Here is a 23,158-nt window from a genome sequence, read left to right as displayed (position 1 = left end):
ATTGTATAACCACTAAGTGCTATTCTGCTGTTACAGACCCATCTACACCTGGTCTTCAGAGTCCTGGGAATGTTTCAGTCCAGCTGTCGTCCTCAGCTACTGTCCACTGTTCCTACTCTGCAGACTATGAGAGCAATAAGAAATACTGGTGTAGAGGAGCTAAACGAGCAGATTGTTCCACTGTTGTGAACACTGTGGACCACCGGAGAGAAGGCAGGACTTCAATCCGAGACGACCCGGCCCAGAGAACCTTCACTGTTACTATCAGTGACCTCAGCCTGGAGGATGGAGGCTGGTACTGGTGTGGAATAAAGAGATCATTTTCTCTTAGTAATGAACTAGCTCCTGTCTTCCTCACTGTCACAGGTAAACACTCCCTGAGCTTCACAATACTATTGCCTCCTCTGGCTTTAAAGGGGTACCTGTTTGGGTTAACTATTATTAAATTTGCTGCCCACTTTGAATTTCATTGTGCATATATCATAATCAGAGCATTGCATGGTTTAATTGTTTCATTTGAGATTTTTACAACATTTAAACATTGGACATGCTACAATAATATTATAGAAATTAGCACATGAACAACAATATATTTGAAAATGATTTAAACTACGATACTTTAAATAAGGTATTATACCGTTTCCCTACCATGTATATTGTGAAATTAAATTCCTGGAAAAAAACTATTTGCAAACTAATAAAGTGAAAACAAGTGAAAGAGCAAAATAAAGGCACATTTAAACTCATCTTATGCCTTTTCAGGCAATTCAACAGATGCAAGATCCACACCTCCAAAACCACGGACAAATGAATCACCAGGAGGAAAAGCAAAAAAACGACTGACCTTGGAGAGACACCCACCATGACCAGTGGGTATGTGACAAAGACAGAGCCTCATATCAGCTCTACTGCTGAGGAGTCCAGGTAGGAACATGATGTTTCATTATCCTTGTATGCATTATGAGACCTTTAATATTGGATAACAACTATGTGCTAATGTGCTGTTACAGACCCATCTACACCTGGTCTTGAGAGTCGTAGGAAAGTCTCTGTCCAGCTCTCATCCTCGGCTACTATCCCCTGTTCCACTCTGCATTCAAAGTTCTTCCCCATCAGTCACAATATGCAACAGGGTGCTTAGAAAAATACTTGGACCATTGAAACCACTCTGACATGAAAAATGCATGAAGCAATGTGGTTTAGTACTCATATGAATAAGATACCAGGGAGAACTTTCACATACTGTAGACACATTCACATCTGAGGATAACCACGGTCACTACATTGCCTCAGTATGACTGGAGACCTTATATGTCCACATTCCTCACATGTCTGCAAAAAGATATGATACACAGCTAAACCAAGCTGGACAGTGTCCTCTATCACTGTCTATTGGAATATATCTCCATCAGTCCCATTAAAACACGAGTCAACATTTCACATTACTTTATTAAAGATCCAAACCATCTTCTCATCTCATATGAGCTCTGAAAGCTTGAACTGAATTTGCAATCAATTCATTTGATTTGATTCCAGAATGTTTCTAGAGTTCTTCTGCAGAATTAAAAGTGATCAAAACTCATAATCAGGTAAATAGCTACAAACACGTCTAACATGTTACTTAAAGTCTCTCTTGAATGGTTCGAGCAGTATGGGGTCCTTGCCCAGAGTGCAGGGTGAGACATACAGTCCACACCTCACCAGTTCAAGCCTGGGCTGTGTCATTAACTGATTTAGCCCTGGTTTCCCCAAGTGTTGCCATCCAGCTGGAGAAGTGGTGACAGGTGCTGGGTGGGCTTGAATCAGCTAGCAAGTATCAGACAGGCTTTACTACACATCGTCCAGCAGTGACATCAGTGAGGGATGCTTGTCCTGTCCACTTGGTGCTAACTCTCCTGTAGGTCACCTACTGATTAGAATACTGTGGCCTATCTCATTCTTGACAGAAATAATACAGTGCTGACAGCGCTCGGAGCCTGCTTTGGAGCTCTGCTGTTCCTGTGCTGCCTGACAGTCCTGATCGTATTAAAGATTAAAGGTAAGAAGTGGCGTGTAATATAATGTGTGAGGAATAGTCTTCTAAATTAAAGTCTTTTAAATCAGTTTCTAAAAACTTGACAGGGAGCTGCAAAAAGAGGGAGCTGCAAATTAGTCTTTATTTTTATTACACATGCCACCTGACAATTCTTATTGCTTTTCAACAGAATAGGGGTGCGTAGTAACTTGAACTACTTAGGCTTGTACCACTTCCTTGTACTTTATTGTCAACATTGATCAATCGGTGTGAATTTAATCAGAACGTGAAATAAAGAAAGTATTGTAATGGATAGGTTGCGAGAGCTGGCTTACCAGAGCGGTGACATCACCGGCCTTCCCTGTGGATAGCAGGGACCGCAGCTGCTGGGCTGACAGGAGATTTCCCTTTGGCTCAAGAAGCTGGGTCCCCGTTGAGTGACGCCAGAGGCCCGGGTCCGAGTCCCCAATGGTGTGGGGCCGGCCTGATGGGGCAGTGGCGAGGGTGCCCATGTGAACCCCGAAATGTTACAGTATCTTTTCTCAATAATGAGCAGCTAAATTAAATGAAAACATGAGGTTACATGGAAGTATTAAAATTGCACATTTAAGGTTCAGACACTCTAGGTTGTTAAATGCACAAGAAAAGCGTTGTTCATTACCATTTTTATGTGCAAGATTCTTGAGGACAACACAGGTTGTCCTCATAGTAACATCTCTAAAAAAAAAAGAAAAACTGCTTTTCTTCACATCTATAGCTTAAAAAAATCAGGCATTTTTAGGACACGTCAATAATAGAAAAGAGGAACAATGATCACAAGTCTATATAAATCAATAAAATCATAATGCAAAATGAAGATCTGCAGGAAAGTGGGCACCACTGCCATCTCCTTTGTTATTTCATAAGAGAAAGCGCTCCTCACAATATGCTTTAATCTCTTCTCTCAGTTATCTCCGGTCTCACAATGCAAACCCAGCTCACAATGATGAAACATGAGGAAGATAAAACCACAAGCTCTACAGTTTCAGTTGTACTGGAGTGCTTCGAGAGTACGAAAGAGTGGTTTCTCCATCTTCTTCATTGTAATTTTCAAAAGATGACATCTTATTGGTTTATTAAAAGTTTTCAGTGGGCTTTGCTGTGTGTTGAAGTTTACCATGATGGAGAATATCCCATTTTAAAGGATTTGACTTCATCCAGTGCTCTGCTTTTTCTGTATGAAGTTCATTTGTAAGAAATTTACTAAAGTTTCATGGAGGTTCCCAGTTTTTATTTAATTTCTGAAACGTTTTCGTTTCAGGTTTCTCAGTTTGAAAAAGTTCCAGTATTACAAGAGGTGGGGGTAGGAGATTCAGAATTATTCCTCAAGCTAGGAAATAAGCATCACTCCAAACAGAAGACTCAAGGTTAAGATTACACTCTTGGAACATAAAAAGAATTCAGTTTAAATTATAAATTGTGAGGAAACAAACTATCCCTGTCTATCATTTTGTTATATTGTAAATAATGATGAAAAAACTATTTAGGTGTGAACAGGAATGAAAAAGCAAAACAGATCCCTCAGGTGGACATTTAATGCATTTATAGAAGTTAAAATCCAGCCACATCAAAACCTTCTGTTAATTTCATTTCAGATAAAAGACGGAAAGAGGCTGTAAGGAACAGTTTAAAGGTAATGTTTCACTTTCTCATTGTATCAAACTTACAAAAATCATTCTCCCCCCCCCCCCCAACACTTTAAGAACTAAATGGAAGCTACGAAATACTGACATTTATTTCAAATTAAACCTAGAAAAATCAGTTGTTGTCAACTTGAATGCTTTTCTATACTCTCCATAACATTACCTAATTTTTCCCCACTGTGTTCCTGCAAGTTTGGCTTCAAGTATTTTAATTATACCCGATTATAACAACGCTTTGGAAAACAGACCATAATACTAAATGAGAGAGAAGCACGACTTGCTAACTTTATAAACACCCTATAAATTTGAACCACATTAACACGTAATATATACAGTGAATTTATTTTGAAGGTCTTTACAAGAGAATTTTGTTCCAACCAATTTTCCCACGCATGAACACGCATGAACTATTCCTGTAGAATATAAAACCTCCCATACTTTACTCCTCCCTAATCATTTCATAATCATTTGGAGAGTATCTTGATTCAGAATCTCACCCGGACAGTAAATGGGAAACTTGATCCATATCAGTTTGCTTACAAACAAGAGAGAAGCACAGAAAACACTGAAGTTACTATAACTCACATATTTCAGGGCGATTTGAGCAAATGCAAAATATGTTCTAGAATATGTTTCTCTGACTTGTCTTTAGCCTTTAACATAATCAGACTGGACAATGTATTATCCAAAATAATTCAATTACAGATCAACCCACATCTGATATTTTGGTCCAAAACAATTCCCAATCAAACTTTCGGACGATTCCAGTTTGATGAATGATAATGATGACCCTAATCTAGATTAGAGCAGTGTAGAAAGTTTGCTTGCATGGCGAAACCAGAATGCCTTAATTTGAAATATTAGAAGGATATCCTTCCCCTGCCTTGATTAATTATGAATCCATTAAACAAGATACATCCTCTATATATCTGGGAATATACAGTACATACTGTAGATGCTAATTGGTCTTGGAAGGAGCATGCTGGACTTTATTAAGTTAACAATAAAGTTAACAGCGAGTTTGATTTCTTCAAAGGTTACAAGTTTTGGTGCTAGTAGTCAGATTCTGTTCATGTGCTTTAGATCTGTGGTATAAAGTGTCATGCAGTGTGGAATAATTGTCTGGTTTAACAGCCTCTGTGTAACAAAAGCCAAGATATACAGACTCTTGAGCATGTGCTCTAAATGAGTGTGGCAGCCACCTGAGAAGAGATTTCATGTTGAGACTAGTCGTTAGTATCTCCTCTGATCCTTCACTTGTTCTGCATGAACAATACCAACTGATGCTTTCAAACAGATGTTTTAGACTCCCAACATTTAGGCATAACAAAATGTGGAACTCCTTTATCCCACATTCAATCTAAACTAATCAAAACAATAAAGGAGTATTGGTTGATGGTAAAGTTTAACAGAAGGTTATGTGCAAACATGAAGGGGTATTATACAATTATTGGGGTTTCTCGATGATTGTGTAGAAAGTAAACTTACAGTTTCTGGGAGTCTATGTGGATTTCTATAAGAGTGGTGCATAATGACTATGCATGTGTTCATGTCCTGTTATATTTTTAATGTTTATGTGTACCAGTTGTTTGTCTTTGGGCGTAAAACATAGTTGTTTGGATGCCAGACAAATATCCAAGAAACAGATAAAATATTACCATATCATTTACACAGTATTTTATCATTGCAATATCCTTTTTCAGGCTTCTGGAGAAGCTGTAGAAATAACCTACACTGAAGTGAGAAGTGGAAACAGCACACTGCCCCCTAGTGACAGCACCTATGCCAATATCACTTGCTCTTATAAGCCCCCCCCAGCTGAGTTTGTAGAGTACTCCACCATCATCTGGTGACGAGGAGGAGGACTTCCTGTGTGCAATGAAAAGTGATTTTTGACTACAGTGTATTTTGACCACAGCTATATTACTAAAACCTGCATCTGGGGAAAACAGAAAAGATCTCAGCACAGATGCCAAAACCACTAACTGCCCTCAGATAAACAGTCCCGCTGAGTCCAACTAAGAAATTAAAAAATGTATTTTGAATGATTAGCTTTTAAAACAGGCGTGTACAAAGCAAACATCTGTGGATTCAAATCATGTGAAGGGGTGTAGTTGAAAAAAAAATAACATGAATGTCATTGGAAAAAAAAACATCCACATCAGGCAACGTAGCCATATAAGGTACCACATAAGGAGCCATTTCTTACAGTTAAAATAAGATTCTGTTGAAAGGTTTTAAAAGGTAATAGTTCATTCTAGTTATCCATGATTTATTGTAAGAATCTGTATTTGTTTTCCCATTGTTGTGAAGCCAGCATTCATTTTATGTGTAAAAGAGTGTATTAGTTCATTGCTGTACTATTGTAACAATGTAAGCGAATGTATTGTGTGCCAGCTTCAACACCAACATGAAATGTAAGACTGCTTGTTTTGACTTAATACATGATCACTGATCCTTACACTCTTTGTATGCTGAACTATAAAACAGATTGCTGTCAATATTTCTGACACGGTGTTGATGTTTTTATTCTGAAAATTGTTTTTCTCTTAAATCAATAACAAATGAACATTTCTGAAACAGGAGAAAATAGAATCATGCGACTAACCACCATGTACTAAGAAACATCATGTAGACAGTAAACATGTTTTTTTAGAGATTTAGAACCTGAAGTTACAATAAAGGGCATTCCTCAGGCAGATCTACCTCCTCACGTCCACACTATCATCTAGAATAGCCACCTACTTCATTTTAAAACCTAGACCTGACCTGCTTGATGGACCCAATAATGAAACCTTCTTCACCAAGAACCACATGAAAACTCTATTTTCAAAGCTCTATCATCTCATATTTCAAATGGGCTGCACGTTTAAGGGATTAATCACTATATTTAAGAAGGCAGTTTAAAAAAGTTTGTTTTTGTAGTTTAGAGTTTTTTAAAGCTCCTTTTGAACAATCTTCACTTTCCATTAAAACTGAAGGTATAGCAGGGAAGTGTCATTATGATGGAGGACAACAAAACAAGAGCTCGCCCTGTTCTTCCTATTATCAATACTTCTTCATCTCCTACAGTATATCACACACAATAACAGAGGGGAAGATTTTTCCATGAGAAATTTATTATCCATTCCCAGCTAACTCTCACCAACTGCACAGTAGATTTGTGGTTTAGTATAGAATGGTTTGACAAAAAGAATAAATCCCAGTGACTGTTTACTACTCAGGTACCCTTTAAAAGCCTGAGGCTTTGTGTGTGAATAAAAGTGTAAAGCTTTTATACCTTGTGTTTGCTTAAAGTACAAGCTGTTATATGTCTCACAAAAGCAGTTTCTCCTAATTGCATACAGTTTCCTTTTTGCCTGCTGTCTCATGACAGCAATCCTGTGTGACTGGTGCGAAGGTCCTATCTGGCTCTTCGAGGAAGCAGTCAGATCACTGCTGCCTGCTGGTGAAGCAACTGCAGCTTCCAGGTCTCAAGGAGATGAAGATGCAACTCTTGGAGCTACTTCTGTTTCTAAATTTCGGTACCGTATGAAGGTTCAGATACATTTTTTCATTCTTATAATTGGAAAACAAAGACGAGATTAAAATATCTTTGTTCCCTTACAGGTCCACTTTTTTCCGTAGGTCAGCTGATAACCTACTCCATTAACCAAGGACAAGATTTTCAAAGGTTATTTACACATGACAATTACTACACCCACTATGGGAAATACTGCTGCAAACAGACACAAAGCAGATGCACCATGTTTATCAACACAGAAGGATTTATAGCTAATGAATACTGGAGCAGAGCAAGAATAAAGCAATACAGTGGAGCAATAGAACTAATAATAAGAAATGTCCAGAAGAGAGATACCGGCGTTTACCGATGTGGAGTAGATGGATTCAATCTACATGTCAATTTTCATCTACAAATTGCAGGTAAGAAAGTTTTACAAAATGGCTCTTAAAAGTAATTTCATAAAGAAACATTTGATGGCATTATATGTCCTATTGAATATTCATTTGTTATTTGTGGTTTACACAGGCTGATTTTAAATGGGATACTAGCACTGAAAGCAAACAATATTGTTAGTGGGTTAAAGAAACACAAACAGAGGTTTTTTAATAAAATCTTCACATTAAACAGCTGACAGACAAAACTGACACAAAAGCAGCTCATCAGAGTAGTACTTTAAAAAAAGCACTGAAATTTCATATTAGTAAGTAAAATATGTTAAGTAAAATTATCTTGAGGATACAAGATCACCTGCTTTTGGTCCTCTGCAACACTGTATCTAGCAAGTGAGTGATTAACTGATTCAATTAATTTTTGTGGACACTGAGAGCTCTGAAGGAATTCTTAAATATTTTCCCCTTCAAATACATTACACATCAGTTAAACCAGAAAGGGGCCTGCAGAAGTCATGCTCACTAGAAGACATTTCTTCATTACCATGATCAATCTATGCACTGTTTTCAGTTCATGTCAAAGTTATCATCTGATAACTGCTGACCTCTGATAAAGATGAACAGTAACTGTACTCATTTGTGATATCATGATCCTATAAAAATGTGAATCTATATTTATGTAGCACATCTTAAAATCTAGAGAAAGAAAAAAATCTAGTTTCTAAAAATGTACCATCAACTTTATAGTCTGTCAGGTGGAAACATTGATTAAACAAAGAATGTAGACTCGTTTTAAATTAGGTCTGCCTATGTCATGCATGCTAAAAAATCTGCTGGCAAAAGCAAGCATAAATACCCTGAAAGTAGAGAACAACTTAGCCTAGAATCCTCCAGTGCTTGGAAACATGCAAGATGTATTGCATTGCAAGTATTTTTTATATACAGTATATGTGACTGTGTGAAGTCTGGGCACCGAGAGCATTGCTTCTAACTGCTGTGGGAAACCACAGTGGCCAGTATTGAAATTGCCCTGCTTAAACCAAAACGGATGCTCATTTCTTAAAAAAAAAAGCCAGCAAACAGTGCCACTAGGTTTTTAACTTGTTGATGGAAAGCAAACAGTTTTAAGTGTTCCATGACTCTTCACTGCTTACAGCTCCAGAAACTCAAACACCTCCCAGAACAGCAGCCCCTGCCAGCACGGTCAAAACCACCACACTGGTCACAGCTGGGTTACAGAACCAGAGTCCGGACAACAGGTAGACGTAGAGTGATGAGCTTGGCACAACAGGACTTTAAACAAAACTCAAGCTGCAGCAGTATGAAATGGCAGAAACATAAAACAGTTCTGATTATTGAAGTGAAATACAACATAGGTGATGTATTGTATTTGGAAACAATATAAACTTTAAGATATTGAGGTTTTGTCAAAAGAAATTGAAAATGAGTCAATTGAGCGTAATTGACTTTTGAGAGTTTATTATTAAATACTGTGTCAATTGAGCATAATTGACTTTTGAGAGTTTATTATTAAATACTGTGTCTGGAAGAATGATGAGATAAGGGCAAAAACATTTTCCAAAATGCACTTAAGAAGTAACAGCTTTTGTTTTACCCTGAATATGTTTTCCTGTGTAATGCAAAGTACTGACAAATTTAAATTAGAGTTCATATCCCGAAATTTGAAAATAAAACATTTTAATAACTGACTGATTAATTCAAGATCTGGAAGGTGGTAGAGTTTTTAAGCTTTATTAATTTAAAATCTGTAGTAATACATCTTTTTACTACGCTCACTATTAGCAAACTCTTTTTGAAGAGACAAGCATTAAATAATGTTTACACAGTTTAAAGGAAAAGCTGCGTAACATTGTTACTTCAGTTATTTTACCAAAAAAGGCTAAGATAAGAAACTGAGAAGCAAAGGGTGACCAGGACATTACACAATATCCAAATTAATTTATGTTGCAATACTGAAATAATTTCTATATTTCTGCTTCAGAGACCAAGAATACAAGTGGGTAATTCCTCTGGCAGCCACTCTAGCTGTGTTGATGTTAGTGCTCATTTGCTCGGTTGCAGTCATCATAAGACGTAGAAGAAAGAAGACCGAGAGTAAGTTCTGTTCCAGCTGAGGAAAAGACATTGTGTTCTCCAAGGCTACATAGGCTGATAATCTACTTCTTTTACTCTGGATAGGGCATTTACCAAGATAAGTTTCATAATCCTACATTCTGAAAACTGATATACTTATCTCACAAGTTAGGACAATGAGGAAATCCTATGGATCACAACAGTAATCAACAGTACTCTCCACAAGAACATGAGAGATGGTGATGACAGGAACAGACAATTCAGCACACAAGTGCTCATCATCATCCTACACATTCAGCAACTCAACCACAGCATCAAGCTTATTTCAGGTCTCTCTGCATCTATGTCCTGCCATATTATACATACAATATCACTCTATGTACAAAAAGTATTTTCTAACTTTAGTTTGAAATTGGCATTAACCAGTTTCCAGTCCCTCAAGGCTTGTAGCTTGAGATAACATCTCAAATCTGCCTCAATGATTCCATTATATTTTGCATAATTCAAGCAAATCTTACCGGCAAATGTCTCATAGCGAGACTGAAAAGATTATTTTTTTTAAAATCTGCTCTCAAATATCTTTTAGCTCCGGTATGAACAGAAACAGGTGGTAGTCAAGTCACTGGTGTCCAGCATCACTGTCCACTGCAGCAATTTATGTACAGTATACATGCACCAGAGTTCATGGTAGTTTGGTAGTCAACTGGCATTTTTATATTTGCATTTAGGTATGTTTCTTAAAAGGAGGGGAGTAGGGTCTTTATATTAGTGTAGTGTTATCATGTACTGCAAATAGAACTACAGGGCACAATGCAGGCCTACACCCTGGACAGGATGCTCGTCCATCCAAGGGTATAAACAAATGCAGGGGGAAATAAGAATCATCTAAACTCAGGCACACAAACTCCACATAGACAGGTGTCCCAGTCCTGAATTAAATCGAGAAACCAGTTCTGAAGCAGCAGTGTTAATCACTCCCTCACTATAAAGTTCTGCATTAGTTTATCACCTACAATTTTTTTTTACTACACCTCACTAGGACGGACCTTTGTTCAATAAGCATCTAAATATCAATATTTGTTAACTAAACAAACTGCAGGTTAAGAATTGCTTCAAACGAAGGGTGACGATTCAGAGAATATAAAAGCTTGTATTGAGCAGTGACAGAATGGTCGCATGTTCAGTCACTCAAAGAACCAGCGAGAGGATCCAGGTGCTTCTGCGTACAGGAGTAGAACAACAGACTGTTAATTCTTCCCTCCATTGCAGATAAACCCGCAGCCCCCAGCGAGACTTCCGTGCCCTTGCCCTCGGTGAGTGTGACGCTCTCGCTCGTTGCTTCAGAAACATTTCCCATGTCTCGGCTACACCGCAGGAACCGCAGATTCAGAGCAGAAGAAGAACACGATCCAGGTTTCAAACGAGCGCTGGCTCCACAGGTTGCAAATGGAGCTGCACAGATTACCACATCTGCCCAAGTCTTATTTAACGGCAATTTCTGAAATGCTTTTCAAAATAGACAGCGCACTCTATACTCCTGTGCAATCTAGAAAACTAGCTCCGACTTGATTTATTTAGAGAGGTAATAGGGCCTCTCTGGTGTCAAGGGATGTGATTCGCTTATTGTTAATATATTATTTATTTGGTGTTAATTTGCAGTGTGAATCCTTACCAGAACTGGACAGCATCACCTACACCACTGTGGATTTTAAACCCGCCAAAAACAACGATGCTTTTGACCTCTACGCCAATCTGAGGATGCACGAGAGTGAGACAGCACCAGCCAGTCGCAACACAGACACAGTGGAATACTCCACAGTGGCCTTCAAAGTCCAATAGGAGAGCGGTCCTGAAAAACATACTGCATTTTGTGCCGAAACATTTCAGCCCACTCAATAAGCATAATAATGTTCACATAATGAACAAGTAATGCTGTAGGTTTATTCCATGCTGAAAAGAGAAGAAAGAAAACACGACGCTTCGGCTGTGGAGCCTTCTTCGGATGGATGGAATGGAAATCATGCATGCATGGAATAACCCTATTACTTGTTCCTTTGCAGCATACTTGGACTGAAAGTCCTGCAATTCATGTATAAAAGGCTCTCCTTGACATTGCAATTCTCCTCGTGTAAACATTGTAATGAATGCTGCTTTTAACATTTTTTGCACTGTTGTAAATACACTGAAATCTGTTTAACTGAAGAGGAGAATCACGGGTTTATAATAATAATAAACTTTATTTTACATAGCACCTTTAAAGGTGGCTTCTCAATTCAGATGTGGTAATTTTCTTTCATTTTCAGGGGAGAACGTGTAAACAGTTAAAAAAAATTTCAAGAACCTTGTTACACCAAGATCCAACTTAATCTGCTAACATTTTGAGACTTCCATATCAATATCGTCCTATTGTTACATTAGAAGTATCTGTTTCAATGTTGGGGCATTGTCTCTTTAAAACGTCATCATGTATGATCATTTAAAATCAAAGGTGACATTTTTATCGATTAAAACTTCGACGAAGTCTCGTTTTGTAATAGACACGTTGACATGTCAGCAACTCATATTCCATTATAAAACCCAAAGCTCCGAAATTTATAAGAAACATCTCACCTTTCGTAAGAAGTTACGTGGAGGACACGGACACGCGCAGTTTGAAGGAAGCTGAACGAATTTCTTCTGTCAGCAACGTTAACACAGGAAAGACTCGGAAAATTTACGTCGGTTCAATTTTGTTGGTGGAACAAGAAGACAAATACCTCAAACTGATATCAGCAAAACCAACCATTTTTTATTATAAATAAGTTTCTCAAATTTGTTCTATTAAAACCGTGTGTGTTGCGCAGGACTGGACAGGAATACAGCTAGGACTACTAATTAAATTAGTGCAAAGTACATATTGATAATTGTATAATTACGACAGACCCATTTTGACAACTTAAATTATTTCTTTTTCAGAAGCAATCTTGATCTGTCAGAAGGGTGCACAAAGTGCACAAAGAGAAGAAAAACAATTAGATTTTGTCTTTCATTAAAAAATAACACAAATAAACACAGTAATGCACAATAAAACCAGCTCATCAAGTATTTAAATTTTAAAATTGCTTTATGTGGTTACATCTTTTTGTGTTGTTTATGAGGATTCAGCTTAGAAACCTGGCACTTTAGGCTGAATCTGAAGACTTTATGGATAATTACGGTGCTCACAGTTCTTTGGGTATTTCTCAATTATGGGAAGGGTTCCTTCCTCCTCTTGTCCAGCTCCTTCCTCCCCATTCTCTAGAATGTGAATTGCAGGGCACTAGTTAGTACTGAACTGTTGTGCGCTGAGTTGAAGATACAATAGTACTCCCTCAGGAAGGGTTCGCCAAGGACTCCCTGGAAACAGCTCTTGCATTCTCCCCCCTTGCTCACCTGAGTAAAGAAAAGGAGGAATCTGAGATAAAGGGAAAGATAGCTACCACGAATCTTAACTGTACTTCTACAGTCTTCCACAACCCCAAAGAGTAAATTGTGCTTGTCCATCCTCCTCTAGCCCGTGTTGCTGGTGATATCTGTGTGGTGATTGGGCGTGGGGAGAAGTAACAAGACAAATGTTAGCATCCATTAGGAAAATGAAAAAATGCTTTAAAAAAACTAAATGAACCAGGGAAGGGGAAAGTGCTTTCAAAAACCTAGTGCATAAATATAATTGAAGGAAATACATGAGGGACTGAACTATCGATGAGGAATGTGAGTTAAGTGTGGTACAAGGAGCTCTGAGGCCTTCAGGAAGATCTTGAGGGTCTGAGGGTGTTGGGCGGGAGGGTGAACTCACAGGCAGTGTGTAGACGGCTGGGGTCGGTGGAAAGTTCACTCCAGTGATGGTGAACAAAACATCAGGCGTCGTGTCCAGGTCACAGCAGCTGACGACATACTGTGCAGCCATTATGAGGTCAGAACATACGAAGGTCACCTTGTCTCTTACCACGTCACCACTAAATGCATAGAAGTTTACGCTGTTACAGCAATTTAGATGATAGGATTGCATCTTGAAGGAGTTGTAATGTCAGAATTGACCAATCATGTATTAACAAAGCTGCAGATACTGTACAATACACAGAGTCATTCAAGAACAGCAAGAGTACAGAATTGCACAAGAAGAAGAACAAAAATGAAATAGTTGCACATAAATTGACACAGCAGGCGATCATGACACTGCCTGCAATAAAGCTGAAGATCACATAATGCAATCAGCTCCTCTCTTGGACTTGTACCACATTTCACATGTTGGCTCTTATCTGACCTTTCTGTTAGCGTAGGAAGAATCTTACTTTCTGAATGTCCCTGTATCCAGAATAGCATCACAGCTAGTGCTGTAGGCCACAGCAGAACCATTGATCCTCACACCGATTTTCCCGATAGGTACATCAAGAGGAACATTTGTAAAGATCCAGGCCTATCTTTCGTTTGGAAACTGTTCTTTTAGTTTTTGTATTTTGAAGGCGGATACTACTAATCTTCGTTAGCTACTGTGTTGTTCCTTCAGTATTTTTGAAATTTCACATTGAACTGAAGTAGAAGTCGAACATTTTAAAAACATTTTTTATTTTGCAGAACTGAAACAATACAATAAACTTATAAACATTAAATAAGTAAATATGTAATACTTCAAATAAAATTCTTATAAACTTGTAGGGGAGAGGTTATGTAATACTTCTGAAAAGAAAATAAATTAACAAAAATAAGTTAAAAAATATTCAAGCATTAAAGTAATAACTCCTCATGTATTCAAACGGCTGCTTGGTGTAAGAATTTGAAAAAGCGTATGGCACACACTAAATTGTACTTCAGGTTACAGATTAAGTGCCAGAAAGACCAGCTTGTCAACAGTGTCTGGCTTGAGAGCAGATAGCCATGTCCATTGGATGCGTTGCACTGGTAGACAGCGCTACTGCCAATCTGCACCGAGCGGAAGATGATGGTGTCTCCAATCACTTCGCGGCTCGGGTTGGGCAGCGTGCCTGGAACAAGAGGGTCATGCAGGAGAGGTCAGAGGGATGTTGAACCCATCGTTAAAGAGTTTCTAACCCTTCATTTCCATCAATGCCCCAAAGTGAAAAATAATATTCAAATAATGTTGATGACAAAAAAATGATCATGATAAATATATCTAAAATATAGTACAATCTAAACCTAAATGAACATGATTTGGTTACAGTTTCATAAACGTCCTGTTTTGAGTGGGTTTTGAAATTTACTTCCTGTTTAAATAAATTGATATGGATAATTGTTCCAAAATATGTTAAAGTGTTACATCTAATGCACGCAGATTGTGAGATAAGGGCTTCTGCGGTTCATAGTTTTCAGTGTCTACTGCTTTTCTTTCAAGCCACGCTAAATTGTGTTGAACTAATGTGACTTAATTGAACTTTTCATTTAATTCTTCTATTCATCTGCTTAAACTCTTTAGATGTTTTCATCTCCTGGTCTCTGGAAAGACCTTTAAGATAGTTGTTGAATGTTATGAATTAAAATCAGTAAATTTTTGTTAATCTTCTTTCAGACAGAAAGATGGTTCTCATTAAGCAGACAGATAGCTCAGTTAAGTAATTAATAGCTCTGCTTGAATGAAAATCAGAGTACACTGGGCCCATGAGCACCAGGGCTTTACAGCCCTAAAACAAGTTTTGGCAGTGGTCTTGCCTGTCTAGCCTGATCAGGACAGGTTCAAGTTCAGGTTTATGTGTCAATCCATATACAAGTATACAGAGGAGTGAGATAACTTGTGAGATAACTTTCTCCAGGTCTACGGTGCGAATACAGACAAGACAATGCTATAGACAATATAAATTATGTGCAAGTTCCCTTACACCTTTTACCCTAGCTTTACAGTTCATGAACATAATTTTTTTCCCTAACCCAGGCTATAATTGTTTCTCCGAATTTGTCGTACATGTACTTTTGCTGGACTGCTCGGTCCCATTTTCGTCTTTGAATTTATTTTTCATACCATCGTTAAACACAGCAGAAGCGTAATGTATTTCCTAATGGGATGAATTTGGCTAATGGATTGTTGAATTTGCTAATTCTCTATTGTAGTATTGTAGGTTGTTAATTGAAGTGGTGCATGGGGCTGGTGAACAGGTGCTGGACACTTGGAGACCTCCAGTAGAGGGAAGACACGACCTGATACCTGGCGAGTGGGTGTGGTGAGGAAGATATACCCTGCCAGATGTTGCAACCCTGCTGGGAAGGACCATATCAAGTGCAACTGACTATCGACTCTGCCATCTGAGTGACAGGACGAGATCGCTGGATCTACGCATTGCGCCGACACCGAACCACTGCACCAGAGACTGAGTGAACATTAATTATTATATTGTCAGTGTTTCTGTGTTTGTTGAGCTTCCTGAGGGGGGGCGACAGTGTACCTGTTAAGTGTAATGAGTTTTACTTTGATAAAATGGGGATATGGAATCAATACTTTATCAGTCAGGCACAAATAATAATCAGAGCTCATGTTGGGATTGTATTGCTATAGAAGATGCTCATGGGAGTAATCCCCTTTGATAGAGGTGATTATTTAGGTTTATTGGCATGGGTAAATAGCCCTGCTTTTAGTCTGAGTGTAACTCAGATCTATTAAAATGGAAATAACTGTATGCTCCTCGCTATAATCACAGTTTTAGGCCTATCTCTATTAGGGTGATAGACAGCTGTTTAGGTAAGCAAAGACTAAACAGTACTTGTATTCTAGACAATTATTAGCAAATTAATGACTTAGCAAAGCACATCTTTGAAAAATATATATCACAATTATAATCCAGATGATTGGGGCATTGGTGCATGGCTACAGTCTGTGCTAGGAACCTGGAGAGGGTCTCTGGTTCAATACATATTTGTGTGTCTGGTATTATTCGTTATGATCATACTGTTAATATCCTGCTTGAAAAACATGTGGACTAAAGCTGCTGCTTCTGTGCTAATTGTACGCCCTGAAGGGATCATGAAGGTAAAAAAAAATGTAGAGAAAGGTTCTCCTATCTAGTGGCAGAACCTGATGGGTAGAACAATATAGTTTTAAGGGGAGTTACCCTTGGGAGTGATTCCCATAGATGCACATTATTATTATGGTTTGTTTGTTTATAATAAGATGTTTTGCAGGAACGGACCAAAGAGAAATTTTACAACTTCAGCTAGAATTGTTCTGCAAAACGGCACAGCTGAGGCAGTGGAACAATGTGTAGATTTTTCTAAGAGTTATTACCCAGCTGTTGACCAATCTTGTAAAAAACCCCTAAGAAAAATGCTGGGCTCCAGCCCACAGGGATTTACCTGTGCTGTAAGAACTAATACGTGAATAAGGAGACTGGATTCTGGTGAAAGACAGGAAAAAGAGGTGGTGTTCGCTCAGGTGGAGGGGGCCGTGCCAGGTGCCCTGAATTCATGCTTCCCACTGTAAAAAGGTCACAAACGAACTGAGCAAAGAGCAGGAGTGATGTCTCCACAGGGATAGATGGGGATCACATGCTTGGGACTGATGTGCACAGCCTTTTTCCTTTTTATGTGGAAGCCTGTCACCCAGAAGCCCAGAAAGAGGAAGAATCTAAACGCGAAGCCTCTTTGTATACAAACTGGCTGAATGAAACTGATAATGAGGGGGATATGAGTAATTTGTGGTACAAATTTATAAATCATACTGTAAAGTTAAAGAAATTTAATGCATCTTGTTATGTATGTGCTTTAATGCCTCATTCTACAGCCTCACCCATTTCTCTCCTGGTTAGAATCACTGTTTGGGCCAGGGGGAATGTTTTTCTTTAAGTTACTAACACCGATTATAGTAGCTGTGATACTTGTATTTCTGTTTTTGTGTTGCTGTACAAAATATATTATTCCAATGCTTTGAAATATGGTAATTAATATGTTTGCGCATCAGTATGTTCTGATAAAAACGGAAGAATCTGAAGTATGGGAGCCTCCTGGGAGTCCATATGAAGAATCTAACTTTTAATCATTTTCAAGAATAAAAAGGAGGGAATTGTAGTGGAAATCTAATGAGTTAATTGATTCTTAAAAATGTAGAGAGCTTTGCAAAAAAAATATATTGGTGCTTTTAGATAATATTTCAAGGATATAACTGCTATGCTACAGTACGTGCAGAATTTTAGAAAACAGTTCGTCAACAAAGTACACTGTTTAGGTTAGTTTAGAAGACAATGTACCAAAACAATATATGCTGTCTGGGTCATTAGAATTAGCTGAAAGTAACTGATAAGCTTTGAATAACAAATCTAGTTTTTCTTCTCTCGCTCTATGATGTAATCTGTTTTCTCTTAGAGAAAGGGGAAGTTTTAGAAGGGACCAAGTGCTGAACTTTTTTACAGCGCAACGTCTTATAAAAACCCTGTACTGCTTGTAACAAATTGAGTCTCTGGTTGCACTTGGCGAAGTGGCAGCAGGGCTCCCAATATTGCAATATTGAAATAAAGACCTTACTCAGGTGAGAACTCTCTCTTGTGGCTTCCTTGATAGTTATATTTCCATGACAAGACATAGACATTTCTGACAGGGTACAGGGTACATAAAGTGCAAAGTGCATAATTCAATTTACTTTACAGGATCGTGCAAACAATTGTGCAAAGAATACATCAGACAGTATCCCTGACATTAGGCAAAAAATAACTAAGTTTCCAGGTTCTGCTTCTGACAGGAGTCCCGTGCACAGGGCCAGCATAGCCACCAGGGTCAACCCCTCCAAATGTCAGCATAGCTGCAGGACCCTGGAACAGAAATTGAGTTACCAGCAGGACTCACTCCAAGTCCTGAAAAGCAGGATTTGCAGACATCTCAAAGTCCATTGGTGCTAAAAATTGAAGGTGTTGTCCCACCAGCACAAACGTGGAGGAATAACGGGACAAGGAGACCTGTCTCACTATATTTTTGTCCCGCAAATGTCACTCAGTTTGTCCCATTGTACACTCTTAAGCTGAGTTTGGATTCCAGCACAATCAGAATATTTATTAAAGTAAACAGGAGAACATTCCAAGTCAACACACCACATTACCAGCAACATCATCCAGTCTAGCATTTGAACTGGAGGCAGAAACCCACACTCCTTGACCACGATGTACGAAACGTGTAGTCAGTGGAGTTGTCATGCACTGCTGTGTCAGCGCATCTTAAGATTACAATACACTCATGCTGAGGCTCAGGGAATAGACCAGACTAAACCAGAGTCATGACATATGAAAATGAGCAACTAAGGAGCAAACACCAAGTAACCCATCCATCCATTTTCTAATCACTTCTTCCAACCACAACCACAACCACCCACACACATTCACACCGGGACCAATTTTCCCATAAGCCAATTAACCTACGTTTTTGGATTGTTGTAGGAACCTGGAGCACCTGGAGGAAACTCACTTGAACATTTGGAGAACATACAGTACAAACTCCACACAGATAGCACTGCAGGTCTGGAATTGAGCCCAGGCCCTCAGCACTGCTAACCACTGCACCACTGTGCTGCCCACCAAGTAACCCAATATTCATCTGGTAGATGAAGGGTTATGAGCATTGAAATGCCACCTGGGTTAAATCATTCATTGCAGAGGAGCTGCATATTGGCTGGGCACCTGTTCAGGTAGAAGGAGAAGACATCCTGGCACATAAGGTCTTCAGCCATCATGGTGTCAAAGACAGCAATTGTAGCTCCTGAAGAGATGCTGGGATAGGCCAGGCCCACATTCCCATCAAAAGTCGCATGATAATACGCTGATGCAAGCTCTGACACACTCAGGCCCACCTCCTGTGTGGTCACCACAATGTCTGACACCTGAAACAGGCGAAGCAAAAAAGGGCCACGCTGAATCTCAAGCAAGAACATGCTGGAACCCCGGAAATAGTCATGTGTTTTTAAGAAAGCAATGGCGTTCCCTGAATGGGTCCAGGGTACATTCAAAAGAGTAAGTAAAAGGAAAGGTCAAGTTCCCAAGAGCTGGGGTGTTATCGCCCATGTCCTGACTTAATTCAGCACTGGGTTTGTACAATCTGGATCCCTTTATTTCTCTCTCCTCCGCTTGATGGAGTGGGATTGGGATTGGCAGTGGGATTGCTGGAGCAGAATGGGTGAAACACATTACCCAGGTGACAGCATCACTTCGGGAGTGAGTGCAGTGGCTGCCTTTCTGTGTGTAAAACTACAGTACTTTGTGAACCTCTGGGCTTAAAATATACAGAATTGCAAAGAATTGTATTGTTGTTTTTATCTATCATACATTTAAGGAACAAGTAATAGGTTTATTCCATTCTGAAAACACAACGTTTCAGCTGTGAAGCCTTCTTCAGGTGTCTGAAGAAGGTTTGAAGAAGTCTTCTGAAGAAGGCCTCACAGCCAAAACGTTGTATTTTCTCTCTTCTCTTTTCAACATGAAAAAAACCTATTACTTGTTCCTTTGCAGCCTACACATGCTGACGCAGCTACCCACCTGAACTATTTATCATACTTTTATACCATGATTAAATCATTATAAAATACTGATTCCTACACTCTTGTATACAAGGAGTGCTTTTTCACCCTTTGTATCCGAGATATTTTTGATCAGATTATATCATTTTTAAGCTATTAGGTTTTTTAAGCTATTTAACAGTTTAGTGTTTCAGAGAAATCCCTCTTTTATGCTTTCAACACACTGTTGCTTTGTGACATTGAGGTTATTAGCTGTTCCAGTTTAAAAAAAATCTTAACTGACAAAGGCTATTTTTTCCACTCCTTTTTTGTGTATACGTCTGTAAATAGTGATTCAATAACCATAGGACTATTGTTACTTTTAATAAATGTTGAGGTAACAAATAAAGGGAACTGCAAAAAAATACATCAGTTCTCATTTCTGTGTTAACCCATACGTCTCTCTTTTAGTTAACCAGAGGAAAAAGGAAAATCTTCCTGTATTCTATTGTCAGTAACAGTGAATCCAGAGGCTGCAAGAGCCTTTTGACTGAGCTCCACTGCTGTTCAAAGCACAGTGTTCTCTTGCCTCCATTAGCAATCTACTGTATAATATTTACAATTTTCATTCAAGCTGCACTCCTCTTTGGGAAAAATAAATTCAGCTCTTACAAGTCAAAGTTCTGTGTCCATTCAGCGTCCATTTATTTAAATAAAGGACATAGTTCTGAGGGTTTGAACTTCAAGTACTGTAGTTCTTGTTTCAATTATGATTTGTTATGCAAAGTCCTTCTTTATTTTCTATACAATAGGAGCAATGACATGCCATTTTTTGTTCCCAACTTTTCTCTTTCTCCCATGAAAGGGAAAAAGAAACCACTTGAACAGGTCAGCCACAGAGTCACCTTGGAAAGAATTTGGTGGTTTTGAGATGCTTGCCTGCTGGTTCACTGCCTCCCCTGCCCCGCTTGCTCTCAATGTGTCATATCCCAGAATTCCATTCATGGCCCCAGAACCGTACACGATAAAGAAGGGCCTGTCAGTCCCCTGTGATGTAGAGAATGTGTTGGAATTGACGATGGGGTGGTTCACTTAGGAGAGAAAAGATTCCAGATGAGATTGTTAGAATCCCTCCATGTGCTCTTGCAACACTAGAGGTATCATAAAGTCAAATCCCCCATTTTTCATTCCTCTTGATAATTAAATGACCCAGTCATACCAAATACTTGCTTAAACCAGTTTAACCATTAATTGTAGGTTTGTTTCATTTGTTATTGTTGGATTACCTCTTTAGAGACAGGCACTGAGAATCCCTGTCTTAGAGTCAGTGATACTCTTTGGAGGGCAGCCACAAGTTGGAAGAGCCTGTATCAAACAGGACCTTGAAGGTCTGAAGGGGAGTTCCGATGGACACGATCCTATAGTACATACTCTACAGCAGGCAAGACAGACAGAAACACAGCTTGCACTGCTCACTCACTGGACCTGCTTTGCATACTCTGCAAAATGCAGGGAAGTTGCAGGGCTGCATTTCACTTATCCCTGCCAAACATTGACTGTAACAGGGAAAAGACCATTAATGACTGACTTCTCCACATGAAGCTATTCACTTCTATTGGATATGAGTAGCTTTTTATGGAACAGCATTATTCACTTAGAAATAATGCATTAGTTGCAGAAAATACAGTAAACCAAGTGACTTTACCCTGAGTAAGCTGCTGTGCAATCGCTCAAATACAATGCAACCTTTCCCATCTTAAAATATAAACTACTTTGTATACAACTTTTTATACCTAAGGATTTATATGTTCAAAAATTGTATTTAACCTTATATAATATAATTTAGCATGCTTTCTAATTGCTGGAAGTCATTATATGTTATTTCCACCCAACAAAGTGTAGCTGTGATTACATCAAGGTGATTGGTGAGGGCCAATGGTGCCAATGGTGGGAGCACTCCTGTATTTACTCACCAGAATCACAGGATTCTGCTTCAGGAATTCCTCCAGCAAGCCCTCGTCCTCCATACACTCCTGATTGGACTGGCAGCCTATTCAGCCAGTGCAGGTATAACAGCTCATAGTTGTAATGAAAATCACTTGATTCAATGTATGAGATGAGGCTTATCATGTCCCAAACTGTTTTTAACACGTCAAAATAAAGAAACTAAATAAATTTTTATTCAACGAAATCTTCTCGTAAAGAGTTCATCTAAAGTGCTTGGCATAGAGATGACAAAGAACACGATAAAATCCGTCCTCATTTTACTGATTCACATCTGCAGCCCTCAGTCTAGAATAGGTCTGCAGTCACCAGCTACTCCAGGAGACACAGTTTCCTGATGGTAAACAGTGGAGCTGATGTTTAAGGAGAGCTCACTGGTTCAACTGTAGAATTCAGTAGAAGTTTAACAGTTTAACACAGTTTAACAGATGGATATGGCAAACCCTGGAGTATTGTGTGTTTTTATTTAAGCCTTGAAAGGCTGAAGCTGAACTTACTTATTGTGATATATTATTTATTCATCATATTTTCATTGAAATAAAAATGATGTATTCCTAGGACACAGTATTAAGCTGTAGTTTGACAGTGACACACTCATTTCTCTTCTGCAGGCTTCAAGAATGTTGATCCAGAGCTCAGCTATAGTTTCTACAAGTCACTTCAGACAAAACTATCAAATGAAAAAAACAGAATGACATCCTCCATTCACAAAGCTACCAGAAACCATATGATCTAGATGGTCTGAGCGGCATGCTCTCATCTGAAAACATTTTTATGTTCTTATGTATTTTTGTCAGCTACTGTAAATAATCAATGATGCTAAGAAAGTGTTATCAGGAAAAGAAAATTAAATCTGAAATGTTCAGGGTGTGATAAATTACAAGTCCTTCATGAGACAAACCCTTTACATTGTAAAGGCATTTGAAGTAGCCTTGGTATACAAAGGCACTTATCAAACTGACAGATTTGCTGTTGATGCTGAGCACTGTGTGCAGTCTTACTAACAGCAGGCATGACTGATGCAGAAGACTGAAGTCA

At 38.7% G+C, this 23,158-nt stretch overlaps 1 protein-coding gene across 1 annotated transcript; it reads left to right on the top strand.

Annotated features, from left to right (window-relative positions):
• The first annotated feature begins 1,949 nt into the window (after positions 1 to 1,949).
• LOC102686462 (uncharacterized) lies at positions 1,950 to 11,960 on the top strand. The gene is made up of 8 exons (XM_069190345.1): positions 1,950 to 2,038; positions 3,649 to 3,686; positions 7,073 to 7,220; positions 7,306 to 7,620; positions 8,747 to 8,849; positions 9,593 to 9,705; positions 10,954 to 10,997; positions 11,344 to 11,960. Exons 3-8 carry the CDS (start codon positions 7,178 to 7,180, stop codon positions 11,521 to 11,523), a joined length of 798 nt encoding a protein of 265 aa, XP_069046446.1. The 5' UTR covers positions 1,950 to 2,038; positions 3,649 to 3,686; positions 7,073 to 7,177; the 3' UTR covers positions 11,524 to 11,960.
• Positions 11,961 to 23,158: the final 11,198 nt, after the last annotated feature.

The sequence above is a fragment of the Lepisosteus oculatus genome, chromosome 5 (genome assembly GCF_040954835.1).
Source record: "Lepisosteus oculatus isolate fLepOcu1 chromosome 5, fLepOcu1.hap2, whole genome shotgun sequence".
Lineage (NCBI taxonomy): Eukaryota > Metazoa > Chordata > Actinopteri > Semionotiformes > Lepisosteidae > Lepisosteus > Lepisosteus oculatus.
Note: the sequence above shows the minus strand (reverse complement) of the source record. Positions and strands in the feature narration are given on the sequence as shown.

What these genes read in the sequence shown, in the direction of transcription:
- LOC102686462 (XM_069190345.1), top strand. Translation starts at nt 7,178, where the DNA reads ATGAAGATGCAACTCTTGGAGCTACTTCTGTTTCTAAATTTCG. An exon ending in TAGAAGAAAGAAGACCGAGA is followed by an intron (nt 9,706 to 10,953) that starts GTAAGTTCTGTT and finishes CCTCCATTGCAG; the next exon opens with ATAAACCCGCAGCCCCCAGC. An exon ending in CTTCCGTGCCCTTGCCCTCG is followed by an intron (nt 10,998 to 11,343) that starts GTGAGTGTGACG and finishes GTTAATTTGCAG; the next exon opens with TGTGAATCCTTACCAGAACT.